The sequence below is a fragment of the Macaca nemestrina genome, chromosome 12, assembly GCF_043159975.1.
Source record: "Macaca nemestrina isolate mMacNem1 chromosome 12, mMacNem.hap1, whole genome shotgun sequence".
In the NCBI taxonomy this organism is placed as follows: Eukaryota; Metazoa; Chordata; class Mammalia; order Primates; family Cercopithecidae; genus Macaca; species Macaca nemestrina.
In genome coordinates, this window is record NC_092136.1 from 280,988 (window position 1) to 303,206 (window position 22,219).

The following is a 22,219-nucleotide window of genomic DNA, read 5'->3' on the forward strand; positions in this document are numbered from 1 at the left end:
AGTACTGGGGGGACAAAGGGATTGGCGGGGGTTGGTGCAGACCAGGCGAGAAAGGGCACAAAGGGGTACAAGGTCCCCGGTGAGAGGCATGGCACGGTCACCCGCCTCAGGCCGCGCTAGATGGGGCGAGGGCCACCAGCTGGGGCCGCTCCTGCCGCCCAGACAGGCGAGATCCCGCAGCGACTGCCACCCCTGGGCTGAAGTCGGTGCTTGCCCACCCTCCTCCCGCCTCTCTCGCCCGCCCCCCATCCCCACCCTCATTCCCCGTCTCCCAGCTCCCCGGGTCCCTCCCTTCCCTCCTCGTCGTCTGGCTCCAGTCCTTCGGGTCACTGTTCTCAGGAGGCTGCCCCGGCTCCTAGTCGGGCTATGCCCATCCCCCGCCGACCCCCACGGTCCCCGAGCCGCGCTCCGTGGCCCAGGTGGACGTGCGCCCCGCCCCCCCCCGCCCCCCCCGCCCCCCCCCTGCCCCGCATCCCTGCCCACCCCGCATCCCTGCCCACCCCGCATCCCTGCCCGCCCCACACCCGCACCCCGCACCCCGCCCCGCACCCCGCGCCCCGCCTCCCCGCGCCCCTACCCCGCCCCGCTCGCCGCCATTGGCTCCCCGCGGCCTGGCTCGGCCCGATTGGTTCCGCGCGCGGCCGGGGCCTGATCCGCGGTGGCAGCTCCGCGGCGTGGATGCTGCTCGGTCCGCCGCCGCCGCCCCAGGAGCGCGGAGCCGGGAGCGGCCGGGCGGGGGGCACCGCGAGGAGCCGCCCCCGCCGCCCACCCCCGGCCCGCGGCCGAGGGCGGCCTGGGGGGGTCGCGGCCGCACCCGGTGGCCGCACGCGGCGGACAAAGGACCATGCGGGGCCGCGGGCGCTGAGCGCGGCGGGGCGGGCCGGGGATGCGGCGCGGGGCGGGCGGGGGCCGGGGGCTGCAGCGGCGCCGCTGAGCGCGGCCTGGGGCGGGCGCGGCGGCCGCGATGCCGCGGCTCCCGGTGAAGAAGATCCGCAAACAGATGAAGCTGCTGCTGCTGCTGCTGCTGCTGAGCTGCGCCGCGTGGCTCACCTACGTGCACCTGGGCCTGGTGCGCCAGGGCCGAGCGCTGCGCCAGCGCCTGGGCTACGGGCGAGGTACGGCGCTAGGGGCGCGGGCGGCGGGGGCCCCGGGGCGCGGGCCGAGCCTCCCACCGCACGGGGGTCTCTGCTGGGCCCGACCCGCCCGGAGACCCCGCCCGCTGTTCCCCGCCCTGCGATTTGTGAGGAGGGGGCGCGGTTCGGCTCGGCCCAGACGCTGGATGACGTCGGCAGTGACGCGCGCGACCCTCTCTGGGAGGGACCCTGGCCTGGATCTGGTAGTGAGCGGCTGACGGTGGCCTCCCGGGGGATTCTCTGCCCCAGACCCTGCTGAGCCTTCCGAGAGGCCTTCTCAGGCCTCGCCTCCATCCCCTGCCCGCTTAGCAGGGCCTCAGTTTCCCCGTGTGCTGGGGACCCGGGCCCGGGCTTGGCGAAGTGGCCGGTGCAGCTGGGACGCTTCCCGGCGGGGGCGCCCTCGGTGAACTGTGCCAGTGTTGTGGGGGTCCGTGCGTGGGGATGGGGCCCAGCTTGCAAAGCCTGGCGTAAACTCTCCCGACCCCAACCCACAAACAAAGCGGATCGGGTCACGGTGAGCCAGCCGGGGTAGGGCTCCCTGGAGATGGTGATCTTTGACACACACCTTTTGTGCAAAGAGCATTCCAGACAGGAAGGCGCAGATGAAAGCCTGGGGGGTGGGGGGAGAAGGAGGGACAAAATGCCCCCTCCTGAGGAGGAGGGAGGTTAGTGCCATGCCCAGACCAGGAGAGACCCCAGTTGGCTGCCTCTGAGCCTTCTCCAGGGAGCCGGGTGTCCTGAGGGGGCAGAACAATGATACTGGCGGGGGACACCTGGGCCACTCCACCTGCCAAAGCTCCTCTGTCTTCTCTTCGTGCGCTGGGAGGCCGGGACCCACACAGGCCAACGGTCTGGGGCTTGTCCCAACCCACATACCTCGCAGCTGCCACCCCCTCAAGAGACCCCAGATACTGCTGAATCCCTAAAAGAAGCTCCACCCCAGCTCTTAGCAGACAGGGCAGGATCCACAGCTGCCCCAATGACAGAACAGAACCAGCCCCCTCCGCAGGAGCCTCTGTAGTTTTCGGAGCAGCGGAGGGATCTAAGCCCAACCTGGAGGGGGCGGATGCATACGAATCCCCCTTCCAAGGACCCCTTGAGGCTAAGCGAGCTCCGCCCCAGGGCACCTGTACTACTTGCTACCTTTGAGGCCAGGGCCAGGGCCAGGACAAGAGGAACTCAACAGCTGCCCAGGGACATGGGGAGTGGGCAGACTGTTCTGTCGGGGGAGCTGGGGCCAAAGTCGGGGGAGCCCCCAGGAGACCCTTCCCAGGTCTGCCTGTGGACATCTCTACTGCCTCCCCACAAGCCTGGGCAGGCCAGCTCTGCGCCCCAGCCCTCTCCACTTCCTGGACCTCCCTAAGCTGAGGACCTAGACATCCTCACTGCGGCCCCAGGGGGTTCCACGCCCTGGGACCTGAGCATCTGAAGGGATGCTTCACTTCACCCCAGTTCTGCCCCTCCTGGTCCTCCTACCCAGGGACACTCAATCCAGGGCCACCCTCTGCTCCAGGGCCACGCCTGGGCTTCCGCATCCATGCCTGTCCCTCAGTCCAGACTTTGAGAGCTCAAATCCTTCAGGAGAGGCAGTGCCGGCTTTCCTGACTACAGTCCCTGGCACTAACCCTGAGTTCTCAGTTCTGGTAAGGGAGGCAGACATGGAACACACCAGCACACAGAGAAAGTGCTGAGGGCACAGGGCAGTCCTGGGGTCTTCCTGGAGGCAGAGCCACTTAACAAGAATGGCCAGATGGGGGTGCATGTGGGTGCCTACACACACCAGCTGGCGCACCCAGCTTTCCTCCCTCACACCTGCTGGAGGTTGGGAACAGCCTGCTGGAAGGCTCAGCCCGGGCTGCCCCACCAGAGGTGGGGTGTGGAAGAAGTTGCCTCGCTGTGGGGTGGGGCATCTGGTGGTAGAGGACGCAGATGAGAAGGAGAGGTTTGGCTTTAGTGAGAGACACCACAGCCTCCTTGCCCTGCTCTGGCCATGTGGGTCCCCAGCCTGGCTGACCCCAGCAGCAGGCAGAGTGGCCTTGGAGAGAGCCTGGGCCCGAGACAGGCCTCACGTGCCACCTGCAGATGGTGAGAAGCTGACCAGTGTGACCGACGGCCGGGGTGTCCATGCTGCGCCATCCACACAGAGGGCTGAGGACTCCAGTGAGAGCCGTGAAGAGGAGCAGGCGGTGAGCAAGGCCTTGGGGAGAACGCGTGTGCACGAGACGAGACCCCAAAGCCCCGAAGCCACTTGAGCATTGGTGTCTTGAGAACCTGTCCCTTCTGGAGGACACAGCAGGGGGGCATGAGACACAGGACATGTGGGTGGGGAGCACGGCATGGCTTGTCAGTGTGAGCTGCAGCACCAGGCATCCTGTCTGGAGCTCTGTGTCTGGGGGCTGCAGCAGGTGCGTGAATGCACCAGCCGGTCAGTATGTGGGGTGGCCGGGCATCTGCTTGGGCGAGAGTGACCAGGGGGTCTGAGTGTACGTGCCAGGGCCATGGGTCAGGGTTTGCGCGGCTGTGGGCTCGCAGGCATTTAGGCCTGTGTGGCTCCATGTTGGAAGGGGTCTTTGTGAAGATCTGTCTTGCTGTTTGTGACCTCCTCCCTGCCCTTCCAGCCCTGACCCCGCTGCCTTTTCTCTCCTGCAGCCCGAAGGTCAGGATCTAGATATGCTGTTTCCTGCAGGGGCTGGGAAGCTGCCACTGAACTTCACCCATCAGACACCCCCATGGCGGGAGGAGGTGAGCTGGCTCAGCCTGTAAGGGGCTGGGAGGCAGGGCGGGGCTGGGGGGGCGGCGGGCCGTGCAGAAGGTAAGGCCCCCCGATCCCCAGTACAAGGGGCAGGTGAACCTGCACGTGTTTGAGGACTGGTGTGGGGGCGCCGTGGGCCACCTGAGGAGGAACCTGCACTTCCCGCTGTTCCCTCATGTGAGTGCCGGGGTTGGGGGGTGCAGGGCGGGCAGGGCACGCAGGGGGCTCCGACAGCAACAGTCACTGCCCCCTCAGACTCGCACCACCGTGAAGAAGTTGGCCGTGTCCCCCAAGTGGAAGAACTATGGACTCCGTATTTTTGGTTTCATCCACCCAGCGAGGGATGGTACGGGGGTGAGGGTGCCCTGGGGGAGGGGTGTCGTGAGGCTGCACCCGCCCTGAGCCTAGTCTTGTGGACTAGGAGACGTCCAGTTTTCTGTGGCCTCAGACGACAACTCGGAGTTCTGGCTGAGTCCGGATGAAAGCCCCGCTGCTGCTCAGCTTGTGGCCTTTGTGGGCAAGGTACCCCCACCCCACCCCTGGTGTCTTCCCAGGCCTCCTGCAGCTCAGTCACCTGTCCCCACCAGCCTCTTGGGAATGAGGACCCGATGGGTTTGGTGTCCCCAGGGAGACAGTGAACCCCCCCCCGCCGCCCCTCCCCTATCACCCCCCAGACTGGTTCCGAGTGGACAGCGCCTGGAGAATTCACCAAGTTCAGCTCCCAGGTGTCCAAGCCCAGGCGGTGAGTGACTGTGGGGTGCATGTGCATGCACTTGTGTATTCGTGGGAGGGGGCTACGTGGTGTTTCCTTACCCGGTGCACGATTGCACACACTCTGCACAAGCACCCGCCCAGCCCAGCTGCCATCCTCCTGAGGGCCAGCCCTGAGGGGTGTGGGCACCACCTGCCCCCTTCCCTGGCTCCACTATGCATGGCGGGGCCCAACCCTTGCTCCTCGTGTCCCCAGGCTCATGGCCTCCCGGAGGTACTACTTTGAGTTGCTGCACAAGCAGGACGACCGCGGCTCGGACCACGTGGAAGTGGGCGTGAGTGCCCCCCGCCCCCGGGAGTTTCTGGAGACTCCACTTCCGCTGCCTCCCTTCAGGACAACTGCAGTGGAGTCCCCGTCCCAAAGCTGACAAAGCAGTTGGTCAGGGCCATGGGCCTGAGGTCAGGAGGGTCTGCTCTGCCCTCTTGGGGGGCTCGGTGAGGCCTCACTAGGAGTCACCTTTGAGTAGAGTCTTGAGAGAATGGAGACATTCAGTAGGGAGATGTGGGGGGCAGATAATTTGGGGTGGGGCGTATGGTGGGTGAATTCTAGACCACGAGAGCAGCGAAGGAACAGACTCAGCAGAGGAAGCGGGTCTTTGGGACTGGGAAGGCTCTGGTGGCCAGATCAGGCGGAGCCTGAGCACCACTCTGCACAGATAGGGCTTTGTCCTGAGAATGAGGCCATGGGATTTGCATTCCAGGAAAAAACCCCTGGCCAGAGTGGAGAGAGCCTGGGGGAAGGGTTTTTACTGTGGCCTTTGGTCCTCGAACCCAGGGAGGTGGCTGTGGGGATGGATGGGGGAAGCGGAAAGGGGTTACACAGCAAGGCAGAGGGCCTGGAGCCTGGTGGGTGTTGCGGGCTGCTCCGTGGTGCCTGTGTCTGGTGTGTGGAGGGCGCGTTTCACCCCAGCTCAGCTGGGCAGAGGGCCCAGGCTGGAGACAGGGGTTTGAGGTGGTCTGTGGAGGCCCCAGGATGAGGTGGGAACAGAAGGACCCTGGAGCCCCAGCTTGGCGGTGGGGGCAGAGTGGAGAGGGAATCCAGCCCGGCCCTTAGGGGGCCAGCAGTGACTTCACTGGGAATGGGCAGGGTTGGAAGTCATAACCTGAGGTGGGCAGGGGGGTGGACCTCAGGGAGGGAGGGAGAAGGGGAGGGGGTCTCAGGGAGGGAGGGAGGGAGGGATGAAAGGAGGGGGGCCTCAGGTAGGAAAGGTGAGGAAGGGAGTATGGGGAGGTCTGGCCCTGCTCCCAGGGCCCCTCAGCTTTCTGGGCTTCCTTCCCCAGCTTCCCTGCTGCCCCTTGTTGGAACCCCCGGACCCCTCTACCATCTCCCCTCCTGCATCCTTTAAGGGATTGGTCCTACTAGTCCCCTGGTCCTGAGCCGGGGTAGACCCTTTCTTCCCTGGACCCAGCCACGGCCCTGCCCCTGACGCCCACCCTCTCTGCCCCGCAGTGGCGAGCTTTCCTGCCCGGCCTGAAGTTCGAGGTCATCAGCTCTGCTCACATCTCCCTGTACACAGGTGCGCGGGCGCCGCTGGGGACGTGGGGCTCCTTGGGACGGGCTCTGGGTGGGAGCGGGAGGAATGGAGGAGTCTGAGCACACCCTGGAACCCCTCTTCCCCCAGATGAGTCAGCCCTGAAGATGGACCACGTGGCCCACGTCCCCCAGTCTCCAGCCAGCCACGTGGGGGGGCGTCCGCCGCAGGAGGACACCAGCGCAGACATGCTGCGGCCAGATCCCAGGGACACGTTTTTCCTCAGTGAGAGGGGGCCCGCGCGGGGGCGAGGGCGGGGGTGCCTGCCCCAGCCGCCCCATGACCGCACCTCCTGCAGCTCCGCGCATGGAATCTTCGAGCCTGGAGAACGTGCTGGAGCCCTGTGCCTACGCCCCCACCTACGTGGTCAAGGACTTCCCCATCGCCAGATACCAGGGACTGCAATTTGTGAGTGCGGGTGGAGACCTGGTCTCCCGTCCGGGACTCCCTCCGCGGAGCCTTCTCCAGCCCCTTGGGAGGCCGCCCCGGGAGGTCCCCGCCCTGAGCCCTGAGCCCGCCTACTCCCCGCCCCCCAGGTGTACCTGTCCTTCGTTTATCCCAACGACTACACCCGCCTCACCCACATGGAGACGGACAACAAGTGCTTCTACCGCGAGTCTCCGCTGTACCTGGAGAGGTGGGCTCGCAGCCCGGCTGGAAAATGCGGGGCGGGGCGGGCGGGGCGGGACTCGGCTCTGATGCTTCCGCTCCGCCCCAGGTTTGGGTTTTATAAGTACATGAAGATGGACAAGGAGGAGGGGGACGAGGATGAAGAAGAGGAGGTGCAGCGCCGAGCCTTCCTCTTCCTCAACCCGGACGGTGAGTGTCCGCAGCGCCCCCAGCCCTTACCCACCTGCGCAGGGAGCTTCTGACCCGCGTTTCCCGCAGACTTCCTGGACGACGAGGACGAGGGGGAGCTGCTCGACAGCCTGGAGCCCACGGAGGCGGCCCCGTCCAGGAGCGGCCCCCCGTCCTCCGCCCCAGCGGTCCACGCGGAGCCCGGAGCCACCCCTGCTCCGCCAACCCCTCCCCGTCCCCGGGACGAGGGGACCCCCAGGCACTCCCGGGCCCTGAGCTGGGCCTCCCGGGCCGCCCGCCCCTTGCCGCTCTTCTTGGGCCGAGCTCCGCCCCCGCGCCCTGCAGCGGAGCAGCAGCCCCCGAAGGTGTACGTGACCAGGGTGCGGCCAGGACAGCGGGCATCCCCCCGGGCCCCAGCGCCGCGCGCGCCCTGGCCGCCCTTTCCCGGCGTCTTCCTGCACCCCAGGCCTCTGCCCAGAGTGCAGCTGCGGGCGCCCCCACGCCCACCCCGGCCCCACGGCCGCAGGACCGGCGGCCCCCAGGCCACACAGCCGAGGCCCCCAGCCAGGGCGCAGGCCACCCAAGGGGGCCAGGAGGGCCAGGCGCGCACGCTGGGACCTGCGGTGCCCACAGTGGACTCAAACTTGTCTTCCGAAGCGCGGCCCGTGACCTCCTTCCTGAGCTTGTCCCAGGTGTCCGGGCCACAGCTGCCCGGGGAGGGCGAAGAGGAGGAGGAAGGGGAGGACGATGGGGCCCCCGGGCGACGAGGCTGCGTCGGAGGACAGCGAGGAGGCCGCGGGCCCGGCGCTCGGACGCTGGCGTGAGGACGCCATCGACTGGCAGCGCACGTTCAGCGTGGGCGCCGTGGACTTCGAGCTGCTGCGCTCGGACTGGAACGACCTGCGGTGCAACGTTTCGGGTAACCTTCAGCTACCGGAGGCGGAGGCTGTGGACGTGGCGGCTCAGTACATGGAGCGGCTCAACGCGCGCCACGGCGGGTATGGGGCCGGCTCAACGCGCGCCAGGGCGGTTGTGGGGCCGGGGACAGCCCGGGAGAGGAGGTCCTGGCCTTGGTGGGCCCCTCAGACCTTCCCCAGGGCTCAATGGTGTACCGGCCTGGGCTGAGGCACCGCCCCCCACCCCAGCGAAGCCCCAGCTTCTCCCCTTCCTTCCCTGTGTCCTGACTGCCCAGGGCACTTGTCCAGCCTCAGGGACCTCCCTGGAGCCCCACCCAGGGCTGGCGCCTCATCCTTGCATCTGCGAACCCCACTTCTGTCATCCTGGACCTGGGCCCAGGGATGAGTCCAGGCTACATAGGTCAGCGTCAGTCCCAACCAGTTGCTGGGCAGACAGCCCCATTCAGGGGCCAGGCTGAGACACTTAGGGCAAAGCTCAGGACCCCTGGACCCCTCCTCCTCTCCCCTCGCAGTGCCCCTGGGTGTTCCCAGGCGCTCAGGGCCTGACTACAGAGGAGGGTGCAGGGCTTCTGCCCATTGGCCCCTCTGGTCTCCCCCAGGCCCCAGGAATCTAGGGCTGTCTGCCCTCCCTACAGGCTGGCGGGCGCGAGTGGGGAGTCTAATTTGGCCTCCGGGAGGCCTGTGGAGTCCTAAGAAGAGGCAGCATCTGTTGTGCCCAGCCTTGAAAGCGAGTTAGGAGCTGCGCAGTGATGACAGGCAGAGGCAGGGTCAGAGGACGGAGGCAGAGCTGGGACTGTTTCTCCTGTGCGTGATGGAAGGTTGTGAGCAGGGCAGGAATTCCACCGGTTTGGGTACAGACAGGTGTGCCGCTGCCTGGAGGGGAAGGGGTGGTGGTGGTGGTGACTGACAGCCTGGAGCCCTGGGGGGTGGGTGCTGGATTCAAGGTGGCTCAGAGGGCACGCCTGCCCCTGGCTCTAAGCTTCCTGAGAGCAGCTCGTCATGCCATGGAGGCCTCATGGGATGGTCATTGTTGTGGTCCCACCTTTGCCCACTTGGGTGTGGCTCAAGGAGCAACAGTGTAGAAAGACCAAGAGCATTTGGGGCAGGAGGTCCCTGGCACTCAGGGCTTTGGGGTGGGGAAGGACAGGAATTGGAGGGAGGCCTCGGACCCCTCGGCACCCAGGTGGGCGTCCCCCGGTGAAGGGCACAGACTGCCAAGGGAGGATGTGAGGCCGACTGAAGAGAAAGCGTCGTCTAGGGCAGGATCCTATTTTCTCCAGATGAGGAGAGCAAAGTGGAGGGAAACTGAGGTTCTCGGCTGGGCAGAATGAGGAGGAAGGGGCCGGGAACAGGCTCCCAGCATTGAAGCCTCCTCCACTCGGGGATCAGGACAGGCCCAGAGCTGCTGCCTGGGGAAAGGGGTTCTGTGAAGGCACGGGGGGGGGGGGGGGGGCTTCTCAGAAGAGGTAACCCAGGGCCTGAGAGAGGAGTGGCTGGGAGGGCTGGGGCAAATATCCCAGGCAGGGGACTCCTCAGGACAAAGGAGAGGAGACAGTGGCTGTGCCTGAGGAGGAGTCTGCTACCCCAGTAGGAGGGGAAGATTGAAGGCCACAAATTCGAAACTGCTTAAGGTCCTAGAATGCCATAGAAGCCGTTTGAACCTTGTCCCATGGGCGGTGGCCAACTCCTGAAGGTTTCTGAGCAAGGGGGTAACAGGACAGTTGGACATGTCATAAATGTCACCTGGGACGTGCGTGGTGGTCGGGAGGCCCGCGAGGGGGTGATGATGGGCCTGGGCTCGCTGGTGTGCCCCCAGTCCTGCCCCGACCCTGGAGGGGTGGCTGGATGGTGGACCTGCCCGCTGGGCCTGCCTGGAGGGGCAGAAGCTGTGCCGCGGAGCCCGCAGCCTCCCGCAACTCCAAGTCAGCTGAGTTTCTGTGGCCAGGGCGGCCCAGGGTTGCGGGTGGGGTGCAGGCTGGAAGCCTTCCTACCGGCTGACCACCCAGCCTTGCAGGCGCTTCGCGCTTCTACGCATTGTGAACGTGGAGAAGCGCCGGGACTCGGCGCGAGGGAGTCGCTTCCTGCTGGAGCTGGAGCTGCAGGAGCGTGGGGGAGGCCGCCTGCGACTCTCCGAGTACGTCTTCCTGCGGCTGCCAGGAGCCCACGTGGGGGATGCAGACAGAGGAAGTCCCGAGCCCGCTCCCGCGGCCTCTGTGCGCCCAGATGGCCGCCCCGAGCTCTGCCGGCCACTGCGCCTGGCCTGGCGCCAGGACGTGATGGTTCACTTCATCGTGCCAGGTGCGCAGGGCGGGCTCGGGGTCTCCGGGAGACCGCGTGGGAGGAATGTGGACCCTAATGACTAGGAAAGGGTGTGGGTGTCCGGGATGAGGTTCTTCGGAGCTGGGAGGCCCCAGCATACAGTCAGGGTCGTCTCAGCGCCCCGCCCCCCATTTCTCCTCCAGTGAAAAACCAGGCGCGGTGGGTGGCGCAGTTCCTGGCGGACATGGCTGCGCTGCACGCGCGCACCGGGGACTCGCGCTTCAGCGTCGTCCTGGTGGATTTCGAGAGCGAGGATATGGACGTGGAGCGGGCCCTGCGCACTGCGCGCCTGCCCCGGTAACGGCCCCTACTTCCACCTGGGCGGACCCAGCGCACCTTTCCTCCCCGGGAGGTGGGTTTCCCTGACCCCACCCCCAGAGATCGTGCCTGTGACTCCTCCTCCCCAGGTACCAGTACCTGAGACGAACCGGGAACTTCGAGCGCTCCGCCGGGCTGCAGGCGGGAGTGGACGCGGTGGAGGTCCGAGGGCCAGATGGGGGTCGGGGAGCAAAACGGGGCGTATCCGGGGAGGAGCGGAGGGCGGAGCTCAGACCTCCCGCACCCCCCAGGACGCCAGCAGCATCGTGTTCCTCTGCGACCTGCACATCCACTTCCCACCCAACATCCTGGACGGCATCCGCAAGCACTGCGTGGAGGGCAGGCTGGCCTTCGCGCCGGTGGTCATGCGTCTGAGCTGCGGGAGCTCGCCCCGGGACCCCCACGGTGAGGCCCCAAGCGCCCCACCCTGTGATGGCAAGGTTCCCACCAACCGCCACGGTAACGTCCAGGAACCCGGGGCCTCTCAGTCCCCAGGGGAGACCTGGGAGTCCATCAGTGCTCCCCGTAGAGCCCAGAGCCCCAGTCCCCCGGCACCAGCACACCCAGGGCCATGCGGGGGTCCCCGGGGACCTCCTGCAGTATCCTGCGTTTATGCATCGCGCTCCAGGGTCATTACCGGGCACCGCCGGAAGCCCCCATGGTGATGGGACCCTGCCCCTGAGGCCCTCCCGAGGTCTCCTGGCGGCCCTTTGCGGGGAGGCCTTGCAGGACCTGGTCTGAAGGGCAGCACTCCTCACCCTCCCGCCCCAGGTTACTGGGAGGTGAACGGCTTTGGCCTTTTTGGGATCTACAAGTCGGACTTTGACCGGGTCGGAGGCATGAATACAGAAGAGTTCCGAGACCAGTGGGGGGGTGAAGACTGGGAGCTCCTGGACAGGTGACCGCCTCCCACTCCCCTCACCCCTGCGTCCTCCTCGGAATGAGGAAAATGGCGCCCACATGCTGAGAGAACTCTACCCTTCCCCATCTTCCCAGTATCCTGTAGGCTCAGAGAGACCCCCTCCACCCGCATCACTCCTGAGACCCTGTCCCACCCCCAGGGTCCTGCAAGCTCAGGGACATCCCTGAACCAGCTCTGCCCCCGATCCTGTAGGCCTTGGGTGGCCCTGAGTCCCCAACCTCCCACTGGGGCCCTGGAGGCTGGAGGCAGCCCTGACACCCCCAGTCCCTGGACCAGGGTCCTGATCACCTCTCCTCTCTCTGCCCCTGGCTCCGGGGTCCCGACCACCCATCTGTCTGCCCCGGAGTCCCGACCGTCTCTCTGCCCCCGGCCCCGGGGTCCCGACCTCCTCTCTCTCTGCCCCCTGTCCCGGGTCCTGATCACCTCTCTGCCCCCGGCCCCTGGGTCCTGACCAACTCTCTCTCTGCCCCCTGTCCCGGGTCCTGATCACCTCTCTGCCCCCGGCCCCTGGGTCCTGACCACCTCTCTCTCTTCCCCCTGCCCTGAGTCCTGACCACCTCTCCTCTCTCTGCCCCCAGGGTCCTGCAGGCAGGGCTGGAGGTGGAGCGACTCCGGCTGCGGAACTTCTACCACCACTACCACTCCAAGAGGGGCATGTGGAGCGTCCGCAGCAGGAAGGGCTCTCACACGGGGGCGTCCTGAGGACGGGCAGCCCCTCCTAGCCCCGGTGGGAGTCCGGAGGCAGCTGCTGGGGGCTGGGCTTTGAGCTTGGTCCCGAGGGACCCGGCAGGGCTGGTCAGAGGGGCACAGCCACCACCTGTGCCTGTTCCTCTCTGGCCCACTGGGCCCTGGCGTCGTGCCCCTCCCCGGAGAGGCAGCCTTCACAGCGGGTCAGGGCCTGGCCTTGGTCCCCACTCTGCGATGATTTCTGTGAAATTTTGCTGTAGCGACGACATTGTTTTCAGGATTTCCAAGAGTTCCGTCTGTTCTGTTTTTTATTCAGAATGAAATGAAATATTTTTTTTAGTTCTGACTTGTCCTCTGTGCCTGTTCTCTTGAGAGGTGGAGTCCTCACCGCTGGGGGACCCTGAGCACGACCTCCTGACTCCCAGCGGCAGCCCTTCCAGACCCCGGCTTCTCCCACCCCCGAGACCACTTTCCCCTTCCTGCCTGTGAGGTTCGGTGCCCGGCCCTGTGGGGAGGGGGCTTCCGACTTCTTCCTCCCGCCCTGTGTCTGTGGGGTCTGTGCCCGCTGATAACAGACATAGACAGCACAGGGCCCCCCCACACTGGGGCGAGGAATGAGCAGTCACCGCCACAGTGCCTCCATTCTGCAAACAGAATCGGGTGTCAGTCCCACCCCAGCCTGCTCTAGGGTGATGGACCTGTCTGCACCCGGGTGGGGCATGTCTTGTGCTGGGGCTGGAGGTGATTAGGCAAAACTTGGGGTTGCCAGAAACAGAAACCCAACTCGAGCCAGTGAAGCCATAATCAGGGGGCCTGTATGACTTTGGTACCTTCAAGGTCAGGGTCAGCAGGGCACCAGAGAAGGACTGACTCAGAGGCTGGTCGAAGCCCACTCCTGCCTTGTCTCCTCTCTGCCCGTGGGTCCAGCTCGGTCCTGGCCTGGGCTGGGTCACAGGAGGGAGGCTGTACTCTGCCAGGCACCGAGTGGCCGTGTAAGTTCCTTATGGCTGCTGTAGCGAATTGGCACAAGTGTAGTGGCTTAAAAAAATTATTATCTTACAGTTCTGGAGATAAAAAGTCCTAAAATTAAGGCTGGCACAGTGACTTACGCCCGTAATCCCAGCACTTTGGGAGGCTGAAGCGGCCGGATCCCCAGACACAGTGGTGTGTACCTGTAGTCCCAGGTACTTGGAAGGTTGAGGCAGGAGGATCACCTGAGCCCGGGAGGTCTGGGCTGCAATGAGCTGTGATTGCACCACTGCACTCCAGCGTGGGTAACAGGGCAAGGCCCTGTCTCGGAAAAAAAAAAAAAAAAAAAAAAAAAGGCCAAAATTAAGGTGTCAGCAGGGCTGGTTCCCTCTGGAGACTTAGGTGTGAGTCTGTGTCCATGCCTTCTCCAGCTTCTCCAGGCCACCTGGATTTCAGCAGCTTGGCCTCTTCCTCTCTCGCACTTCCTCTCTCTCCCTCTCTCTCACCTCCTCCTGTGACTCTGACCCTGCTGCCTTCTCTTGTAAGGCTCCCTGTAATTACACTGGGCCCTCCCAGCAAACCCACAGTAACCATCATGTCCCTCACTGGGTCACATCTGCAAAGCCCTTTGCCGTGAAGGTAACAGTCACAGGTTCTGGGACTAGAACAGGCACATCTTGAGCGGGCACTCTTCTTTCTACCTCCTCGTTCACACTGGGTGGAATGGCTCATACGCCCAGCAGCCAGAATTGTCCTCTGAAGATGTGTCCTGAGGTCACCGCTCACCACGCACACAGGGCAGCTGGGAGGTGGAGCCGAAGGAGGAACCGTGTGGACCAGCCATTGACCAGAGCGGCATCCAGTCACCTGGTGTGGGTTTCACAGGTCCCGCTGGTCCATAGGGGAGAAGTGCCCGCAGGGCAGAGGACATGGCTGGTCACACACGCCCGGAAGCCATGTGATGACCAGCTGTCCTGCCCACTGATGCCTGTGTATCTAGTTCAGATGGAATCGTCCCCACTCACAAATGTTTCACAGCAAGAGAAGAACTAGCCTTGGATTTAATGATCCACGCTACCCCAAGAAAATGAGAAAAGGAGAGAAGAAGCGTAAACCGCAGGCGGGGGAAGCCCGCACATCAGAAAGAGAATTAACCTCGGAAAACAAGTCAAAATTCCATGTAATCTGGACGATTCACACCATCGTTTAATCCATTTGGCAATGATTCATTGCACACTCACTACACGTCACGCACTGAGGAAAAGGCAGGGGACGGAACAGACAAAAACCGCTGCCCCCAAGGATCTTACATTCTAACACGGGGGGGTGGGGCACGACGACGCCATCAATAAAACACCTGGTATACCGGCTGGCAGCAAGGGCAGCGGAGGGAAAGGAAGCCCGGGAAGGCAACAGCCCATGTGAGTGTGACTGCGTTTCTGAGCAGGGTGCTCAGAAAGACCAGGTCTGAGAAGGTGAAGGTGGCCGAGGACACAGGCGGGGGAGGGCAGGGTTCAGCGGCGGCCTTTGAAGAAATTTCTTAAAAATCAATGATAAGGCCGGGCATAGTGGCTCAAACCTGTAATCTCAGCACTTTGAAAGGCTGAGGCAGGAATGATGGCAGCAGTGGCCCATCTAGAATGGCCGCTGCCAAGATGCTGGCCGCAGCGGGGAGGCATGGCTGGGCCTCTCACTCCATGGGGCAGGCAGGAGCCCCGCCCTCCCAGGCACTGGGTTCATTTGTGTGCACCTCAACATTCCTGTGCTCTTTGGGGCCCAAGAAGCACCCCCCACTCCCTGTGGGCTCGGAAGTACCTGCTCCTGCCCTCACTGCAGAGTCTGGCGCTCCCTGTAGCTGGAGCCAGGGCCCACAATCCGCTCCCAGAGGCTTCCCCCGGCATGGTTGCGAGTCGGGCGAGGGGGGTGCCCCAGGCTGCCCCTGAGTGTTGGAACTGCAGGGGGAACTCACAGTGACATCGCCTCCCTGTGCCCCGGATGCCAGCCCGGGTACTGTGAGGGCCTAAAGCCTTCACCCCAGGCTGCAAGGAGATGGACAGGGCAGCAGGATGGCTGCAGGAGCAGCAGTGGCAGCAGTAGGTCCCCTGTGCCCCACGTCCCCAAGGCTGCCTACTGTGCCACCTCCACCCTCGCACAGCTGGGCAAGACCCACTCCCAGGCCTGGAGCCCCCACAGCCGCCTCAACCTCGCTTCCTGCCGTGTCCCGGGAGCCCATGAGCACCCGGCTGAAGGCACAGCCAGGATTCATGGAACCGGCCCTGGAAGCATTGGGTTTATTTGTGCAGGGTGGGAGCACTGCAGGTGCAACCACAGCCGTCCAGGTTGCAGCTGTGGGCCCAGGCCTCCTGCTGGTCTTGGGGACCAGGGAGGACCCCCTAACACCACAGACTTGGGGGTGTCCCTGCTCCTGGCACCCACTCTGATCTTGGAGTGGGGTTGGGACCAAGCCTGGGTGCTGTTGCAGCCCAGCCAGGTGTGCACCCTCAGAGCAGTGCTGACACACCAGTCCCCTGCCATCTCAGCCCCTCCAGACTTTGGGCACCAATGAGTGTGGGAGGGAGGCCAAGATGGGGCTGGGAGCAGCTCAGTGCTGGCCTGTGGGCATCTCTTGGCACGAGCAGCCTGGGCACCATGGGCGGCAGTGGGAGACAGACAGGCTCCTGGGAGGCAAGAGGCAAGTCCCTGGTGAGGCTCCACCTTCAAGCCAGGGTGAGCCTGAAGGCTGGGGGCCAGGCTGACACTCCCGAGGACCAGAGTGGGGACTTGTGGTGCCTTTTCCGGGCCCACCCATGGCTGCCCATGAACCAGTAGGCACGAGTTTCCTCCCCTCTGAGGCCCGTAAAAGCCCCGGGTTCAGCCAGAGTGGAGAGGAGGACGGAGGGGACAGGACGACCAGCTGCAGAGAGGAGCCACTTACTCCCAGCCTCCTCTCTGCTGAGAGCCTCTGAGCTGTTCTAACACTCAATAAAGCTCCTTTTTGTCTTGCTCACCCTCCACTTGCCTATGTACCTCATTCTTCCTGGACACAGGACAAGAACTTGGGCAAGGTGCTCCCAGCCACAGAGGTTTCTGGTCAGAATAGCAACACCCCAAATATCCCATAACATTTTTGGGGGCTCATCTGGGATCTGTGGAAGGGTGAGCAAAAGTGGATCTTCTCTTTCTGTCCTTTCTTTGTGGTTCCTAAACTCCACAACAGCTAAAATGAAAGAAAAATACCAGGCCTCAGTCAATCAGTTAAATGTGACGACTAGTCTCCAAGTGCCAGACTCAACACATGGGGGCCAGGCTTGCTGGGGAGGACACTGTCAAGCGCCCATCACCCTCAGGTGTTGGGAATGTTGGCTCTGTTCCAACCCAGTTTTCCTTCATGGAAGTCTAGCTGTCACGTGGGACCAGGAGGTCCTAGGGCAACTGGGGGTATCTGGCTGAGGTTACCCCTTGGTGTTATCCAAAGGCCCCTGGACTGACTCCAGTCCCAGGCCTCCCATGAGGGTGTTGGCACGAGGACCTCCACTCTTTCCTATCGTTCTTTTCTTTCTTTCTTTTGTGACTGTCATGGTTCCTATCTCTTCTTTATGTATGATGTTAAATGTTAAGGATGTTGTTGCAAACCAGAAATATTACTGGGTAGAATGAGCATTTGGCTGAGTCATCAAAACTGTAAAATGGAAGGTTAAGAATAGCACAGATGAAGCTAAGTGTGCCTTGGTATCTGTATATAAATTTGTGGCAAAAATGTTCTTGTTATTTCCTTGGTCGCCAACTTGGTGCCAAACACCTTGAGACCCAGAAGAGAAGCGTGCTCTCAGGAAGGAAGCTTTTCTGTAAACGTGAGACCCAGAAGAGAAGCATAGTCTCAGGAGGAAGCTTTTCTGTAAACGTGAGACCCAGAAGAGAAGCATAGTCTCGGGAGGAAGCTTTTCTGTAAACGTGAGGGCCGGTGGTCTGAGGACTCGTGCGTGCAGGCTTTCTTTGCTTTGCAGGGTAACTTGGACCTTTACCTCTGTTGTAGGATTGATCCAGCCCTCGTAGTGGCTGTCTCAGGAGAGGCTGCAAGAGGCAATCCCAGGGAAATAGAGAAGCAAACCCCAGAGGCACCTCCAGTGGAGGAATCAAACCCTTCCCTCCTCCCTATCCAGGTTCTCTCTCAATCTTTCCCCAGCCTAGAAATCCTCATTTTAGGCAGTTCCCAGTCAAATTAAGGGAGATCTTGGCAAGTTTTTAGATGGCCCTGACAGATAAACAGAGGCTTTCCAGAACCTAACCCAAGTATTTGAGCTCTCCTGGAAGGATGTCATGTTGCTTCTGAATCAAACCCTGACCACTTCTGAAAAGCAGGCCACCCCGCAACTGGCAGAGAATTGGGGGGATGAGCCGTATATCTTATCTAGGGCCAGGGAAGAGGAAACGCTTTATCCAATTGGAAAAATAGCAGTACCATTGGAGGACCCTAAATGAGACCCCAGTGATAAAATGGGAAAATGGAGGATGAAACACTTTCAGATGTGATACTGGAGGGCTTGTCAGGGACTGGGGCTGGGCCTCTCGATTGCACCAGGCTGGAGGGCTCGCGAGGGAAAGGAACTGGGCCTCTCGATTGCACCGGGCTGTCCGTGGTAGAGCAGGGATTGACCCCACTGCCTTCCCGGGGGATGGCAGCGGCCTTGGTGAAGGGTGGCTCTCTGTCTCCTGATTCAGTCAATGAACAGCTGGTCCTAGGGGATAAGGGGATGAGTTTATTGCACAGGCAGCCCCTGATGTCAGGGGACATATAATAGGGAAGCAACAGCGGGAATGGGCTGTGGGACCAGATGGTACTTTGGGGGCATCCTGGGAGGGGCAACCTCGGTTTTTTGCAGTGGGGACCGGGAGGAAGTCCAGGAAACAAAGGGAACGCAGAGGGTCTAATAGCCACCGTGTGGGCTCATGGACCCCAGAATCCCTGGATACACCTGTGACTGCTGCAAAGGTGTTGGGCCAGGGCCCTTCAGGAGGGTTTCCAGACAGTGCAGGGAGGCCACCTTGGCCCTGTCCAGTTTGCCTTGGGGACCACTGGAGGACAGACTGTCCCTGGAGACATGGGTTGCCAGACCTAGGGCCGGTCTCTCAAATGGTACAGCAGGACTGATGGGTTCCCAGGCTCCTCTCCCCAGCTCCAGTTGTCCAGACCACCACTGCCATTCAGGAGCCCCAGGGATTCTGGGGGATTCAGGAGCCCCAGGGATTCTGGAGGAGGATGGACCACCTCCCGGACGCCAGAGCAGGCCTTTCAGTTCTCCTCTCCAATCTGGGCCCCACTCCCCATCTCTTGGCACAACTGTGAGTGGCATCTCAGACCTCCTTCCTTCACCATGTCAGGAATCAATATAGTCTTGTGAATACGGGGAGCTTTTCTATGGAGGGTTTAATGTTTTTTCCTTTCAAAAGCCAGGCCTTTCCTTCTTAGGCCAGGCCCCCAGTTCCTGGGACTTCCTTCCTCCCCCTTGTTTGAGGAGGACGTGGCCCCACAGCTCCACCTGTTTATAACAAAAAAGCAGCAGAGGAGCTGCCGCCACCTGTTAGTAGCTGCAATTTGGTGAGGGACACTTGGGACTAATTTAATGGGTCCCTACACCCTCCTGAGGCCAGACTCCAGGGGAGCCCCCGGGAGATGCCCCACCCGTCTCGGACATATGCGCCCTTCCCCAGAGCAGCGCCGGGGGCAAAGGAAGAGCCCAGGACTCATCTGATGAACGAGTGGATGGACGGATGGACAGACTGACCAACAGGGCGGCAGCGGATGGGGTGTGTGCAGACGAAAGGTGTCCCCCCAAGAGCCTACTGGGGCCGTACCCCTCAGCTGCCTTCCATGCCAAGGACCAAGGCCAGAGACCTCAGAGCTGCCCACCCACAGGCCCGGGGCAGGGGCAGGGGCCACACTCCATAGGGTGAGGGGTGGTGCCCATAGGCAGCAGGGTAGGCTCCGTGGAGGGGCTGGGCCCTGGGCTGGACTTGGCTGGAGCCCAGGTCAGAAGGTTTGCAAAGCGTGGGCGCCAACAGGAAGCGCCAGGACGCTTGCCTCTGGGTGAACTGTGCCCCCACACTGGGTCCATCAACCACCAAGGGCCCCCCAATGCACTCCCCACCCCGCCGCTGCAGGCAGTGGGACCTGAGGCAGCCTCCCAAGCCTCTCTGTGCACCAGCACACTCCTGAATTCGGTTTTGACTATTATTTTGCTTCTAACGTCCTCACACCTTTCTCCCCAGATCCTCCCCCTTCTGCTCCTTAAGGCTCCCACCCCATCCCCCTCCATCCAGGCAGGCTCAGCCCTGTAGACTTGAGTATGTGCCCTCCCACAACTCCAGGCATGCACCTGGCAGCTCTACCCCCGACCTGGGCCCAGCCCACCTTCTCCGTGAGTGCCTCCCATGCCCCCCACGCTGAGCCCACCGCACCCCGAAGCCCTCCTGCGCCCTCTCCCACCTCCTCTTGGGAGGTGATTGACAGGCCACCTGCCACCTGGGATCCAAGAGCAGTGCTCACTCACCCTTCGAGGCCCTCACGTTCCGGGTTCTCAACCTGATTGTGCACCCAGAGCGACCTGAGGCTACATGCAGATTCCAGGCCCCACAGACAACCGCCTCCTCCAGGAAGCCCACCGCCTCCTCCAGGAAGCCCACCACCAAGCCCTCGTCCAGGGCTCCTGTGCCAGGAACTGGCTCCAGGGAGAGCGAGACACTCGGGGCTGGTCACAGGGCTCAGATAAGACTCCTCTGAGCCTGGGGCTGGAAGCTGCAGCGGTGGTCTAGCAGGCATCGCCATCCCTCTGGCCTGACTGTGGCGAGGGAAGGTGCACCCCAGATTCCTGGCTTTGCCAAAACTGTGCCTGGCAGGGACCACGCATCCTCCGGGAGGCGCCGCAGCTCTGGGGGGACACCCGCAGCCCTCTCTGCCAAGGGGAGGAGGGAAGGTCGGCAGAGGCCCTCCAGGCTGGCTTCCCCTGCCACCCGGCCCCGCCTGGCCTCTGCAGGGCCCCAGATGGGCCTGGGGTGGACCTGGATGCAGGGCGGGGCCCAGTCCATGCCAGGCACATACCTCCAGGCCCGCTCTGTGCCGCACAAACTTGTCTCCCAGGATTTTTCCACACGAAACCCGTCTCCCAGGGAATCAGCCAGTCTGATGAGCTGGGCGTTCCCACCCCGCCCTCCGGGGCCCCCACAGTCCTGTCCCACCGCAGAGGCTGCCCCGCACGCGCCAGGCCAGGGATGGAGCCCGGGACACCTCAGCTGTCAGCAGTGGCCTCTGGAATGAGCTGGGAGGCTGGCGGGATCCGGACCACGGGCAGGGTAGGTCTCCCACCCCTGCCCCACCACCCCGACCCCACCCGGTGGCCCAGCCCAGGCCTCGCCTGTCCTTTCAGTGGGCCCTCCCCTCCCCCTTTAGCCCCCAACGCTGATTTCCGACTCCCACCTCTAGCTTCCTTCCCCTCAGCACTGACCTCACCCTTAATGCTGCCTCCTAACCCTGGATCCACCCTCACTGAGGGGAAGGGTATGCCCGAGAGGAGAGCCCAGAGCCCGGGTCCAGGGTCCAGAGAGAGGCAGAGGCTGTCAGATGAGCTCGTGAGAGAAGCCCAGGGGTTGTCAAGATGTTCAGCTCCCACCCCCAGCCCTCCTAGGCTTATCCCCACCCCCCCATCTACCAGGGGCCTGTCCCGGAGGCCAGAGGGCCTCAGAACCTGCCTGCTGGCTCCACTGGCTGTGGTGCTCGAAGGAGACCTTCTGGGCACAAGCCCTGCTTGGTCTGGGCCTCCCCCGCCACCCCACCCCCACCCTCACTCCCTCTCCATCCCGGCCTCTGCTCTCCCAGACCCCTGGTTCTTCCCCGCACACCCCACCCTCACTCCCTCTCCATCCCGGCCTCTGCTCTCCCAGACCCCTGGTTCTTCCCCGCACACCCCACCCTCACTCCCTCTCCATCCCAGCCACTGCTCTCCCAGACCCCTGGTTCTTCCGCGCACACCCCACCCTCACTCCCTCTCCATCCCAGCCACTGCTCTCCCAGACCCCTGGTTCTTCCGCGCACACCCCACCCTCGCTCCCTCTCCATCCCAGCCACTGCTCTCCCAGACCCCTGGTTCTTCAGCGCACACCCCACCCTCACTCCCTCTCCATCCCGGCCTCTGCTCTCCCAGACCCCCTGGTTCTTCAGCGCACACCGCTCCTGCCCCAACCTGGCATGCGCTGACAGGAGTGCAGGCCCCTCTGAGTCAACCCCCTGGGGCAGCCCCGCCCCCTGCACCCTGACTCATGTGCTGGGAACGGCCTCCCACCCGAGGGCCTGGGGGGCAGGAGCAGTGGTGCCAGGGTCCCAGAAGCCAGAGAGGGTCAAGTCAGCCCTTTGGAGGCCTCTGTGGGGGGTGAGGGGGTCCTGAGGGTGAGTTCCAGGGTCGGCAGGCCTCGGGGGAGGGCCGGTCCATCCACATGCTTCCTGTGGGGAGGGGGCTCTCTGGGTTCCAAGCACCAGGGCCTCCATGGAGTCCGGTTGGACCCTAAAGCTCCGTCCCTCCATCCTGTGTCCTGACCCCGGCACTGACCCCTGGCCCCCCACAGTGTCTCCTGCCAACCCCTTCCTAGGCCTCATCCCCGCCTCACCAGCAAGGCTGGGCTACCGTGGAGGCTGTCTGGTCCTTGGAGCTACCTAGGGCCCTAGACCCCCCAGGGGGTGGGACACCCTCCCCTTCATGCTGGGGGTGGCAGGACATAGGCCCCCTCAGGACCTCTGCCCTTCCCTGACACTCGGGACACAGAGGGCCCCTCTGTCCCAGCCCCACAACAGAGGGCTCGGTCCGGCCTTTACAGGCTGAGAACAAGAAGGACCCAGGGCCCCCGTGGCCCTGTCGTGGGATGGGAGAAAAGGAGGCAGGAGGCCAGGCTGGGACCTGGGGCCATGCAGGGCCTGTTCTTCCGCCCAAATTCCACCTTAAGCAGGCGGTGGCCCCTCCCTCCCACCTGGCCAGGTGTCCCCGCCCCCAGCTGCGCTCAGGGCTGGGCAGGCGTCTGTCTCCAGGCGGCCCTGGGTGAGGCTGGCGGGGCGGGGA

At 63.5% G+C, this 22,219-nt stretch overlaps 1 protein-coding gene across 1 annotated transcript; it reads left to right on the top strand.

The window, feature by feature from the left end:
- Positions 1 to 928: 928 nt before the first annotated feature.
- Positions 929 to 12,495, top strand: LOC105494128 (beta-1,4-N-acetyl-galactosaminyltransferase 4). Its single transcript, XM_071073990.1, is given in 21 exon segments — positions 929 to 1,115; positions 3,216 to 3,319; positions 3,783 to 3,875; positions 3,967 to 4,062; positions 4,141 to 4,231; positions 4,307 to 4,407; positions 4,560 to 4,627; positions 4,853 to 4,931; positions 6,107 to 6,173; positions 6,279 to 6,413; positions 6,487 to 6,596; positions 6,725 to 6,825; positions 6,907 to 7,007; positions 7,077 to 7,741; positions 7,743 to 7,984; positions 9,918 to 10,201; positions 10,366 to 10,519; positions 10,630 to 10,702; positions 10,792 to 10,945; positions 11,312 to 11,438; positions 12,041 to 12,495. Coding segments are annotated over 21 exon segments (3,120 nt in total). The 5' UTR covers positions 929 to 964; the 3' UTR covers positions 12,165 to 12,495.
- The last annotated feature ends 9,724 nt before the right edge of the window (positions 12,496 to 22,219 follow it).